The sequence below is a fragment of the Cebus imitator genome, unplaced genomic scaffold (genome assembly GCF_001604975.1).
Source record: "Cebus imitator isolate Cc_AM_T3 unplaced genomic scaffold, Cebus_imitator-1.0 Scaffold356, whole genome shotgun sequence".
Taxonomy (NCBI): Eukaryota; Metazoa; Chordata; class Mammalia; order Primates; family Cebidae; genus Cebus; species Cebus imitator.
The window spans coordinates 2,501,275-2,502,554 of record NW_016107671.1 but is presented as its reverse complement, the minus strand read 5'-3'; the positions used below and the strand labels follow the sequence as shown (position 1 = coordinate 2,502,554).

The window sequence follows — 1,280 nt, the reverse complement described above, 5'->3', positions numbered from 1 at the left end:
CTCAGTCTGTGGAGTAGCTGGGACCACAGGCTCAAGCTACCACACCCAGCTATAAATGTATGTGTGTTTGGGTGGGGTGTGTGTAGAGACAAGGTTTCACCATGTTGACCAGGCTGATCTCGTACTCTGGCCTCAAGTATCATTCCCACCTCGGCCTCTCAGAGTGCTGGGATTATAGGCTTGAGCCACTATGCCCGGCCTTTATTTTAAAAAAGAACCCCAAGAGTTCTCCAAACCCAGTTACTGCCCCACTCTGCATTGCATTACGCTCTCCATTGCCCCTACACTTTTCCTGCCATCCTTTATTAGTATTATGCATTTTCACCTCAGTCAGTCTTGTGAGTCAAACATCGCATCCCACGGTTTAAGTTTGCATTTCCCTGACACCCAGTGCTGTTGACCTGTGGGTTGTGATGTTGCCCCTTTGGGGACTGCCCGGTTGTGCATGTGGCCTGTTTGTTGGGCGTTTGTCCTCTTCATGGATTTCATGTGTTTCTCTCCAGATCCTCGGTGCCTGCTAACCAATGGCAAGCTGCCACTGTGGGCAAAGCGGCTGGTAAGTCTTCAGGGAGGGAGTTACTCAGGGGCTGGCAGAGGAGAGGCCTCCCCAGCTCTGCCTTCTGGAAGCCCTTTTTCCTTTCCATGTCCCTCCTTGCCCTGGAGAAGCCCCGCCATCTTTGCAGGCTCAGTGAGACAGCCCTTTGTTCTTGATCAGTGCCCTATGCCAGGCATTGTTCTGGCTGTCAGAGACACAGCAGTGAACAAGGGAAACAAAAGCCTCTCCCTTCACAGGCTCACTTGCCTGTATGGGCGAGGACAGTATCCCAGCACTTTAGGAGGCCGAGGCTGGGATATTTTCCCTTGCCCACACAGGCAAGTGAGCTTTGTGAGTCTACGTCATTTACTTATGTAATAAGTAAATAAGTAAATGATGTAGCATGTTGGGTGCTAGTAAGTGCTGTGGAGGGAAAAGCATCAGGAAGGAAAACATGTCAGCCAGGTGCAGTGATGCATGTCCTTGGTCCCAGCTACTCAGGAGGCTGAGGTGGGAGGATCACTTGAACCCAGGAGATTGAGGCTATAGGGAGCCAAGATGGCACCACTGCATTCCAGCCTAGGCAACAGAGTGAGACCCTGTCTCAAAAAAGAGAAAAAGAACAGGGGCCTGGCATGGTGCCTCACGCCTGTGATCCCAACACTTTGGGAGGCCAAGGCAGGTGATTGCATGAGCCTAGGAGTTCAAGACCAGCCTGAGCAACATAGTGAGACCCCCATCTCTA

The 1,280-nt window shown here is 51.6% G+C and overlaps 1 protein-coding gene across 1 annotated transcript in view; it reads left to right on the top strand.

Annotated features, from left to right (window-relative positions):
- Positions 1-1,280, top strand: part of WDR62 (WD repeat domain 62) — a 48,990-nt gene that overhangs the window by 38,931 nt on the left and 8,779 nt on the right. Inside the window, exon 20 of the mRNA XM_037730699.1 lies at positions 504-556. Coding sequence (XP_037586627.1) covers positions 504-556 — 53 coding nt within the window. The remainder of the gene's footprint in view (positions 1-503; positions 557-1,280) is intronic.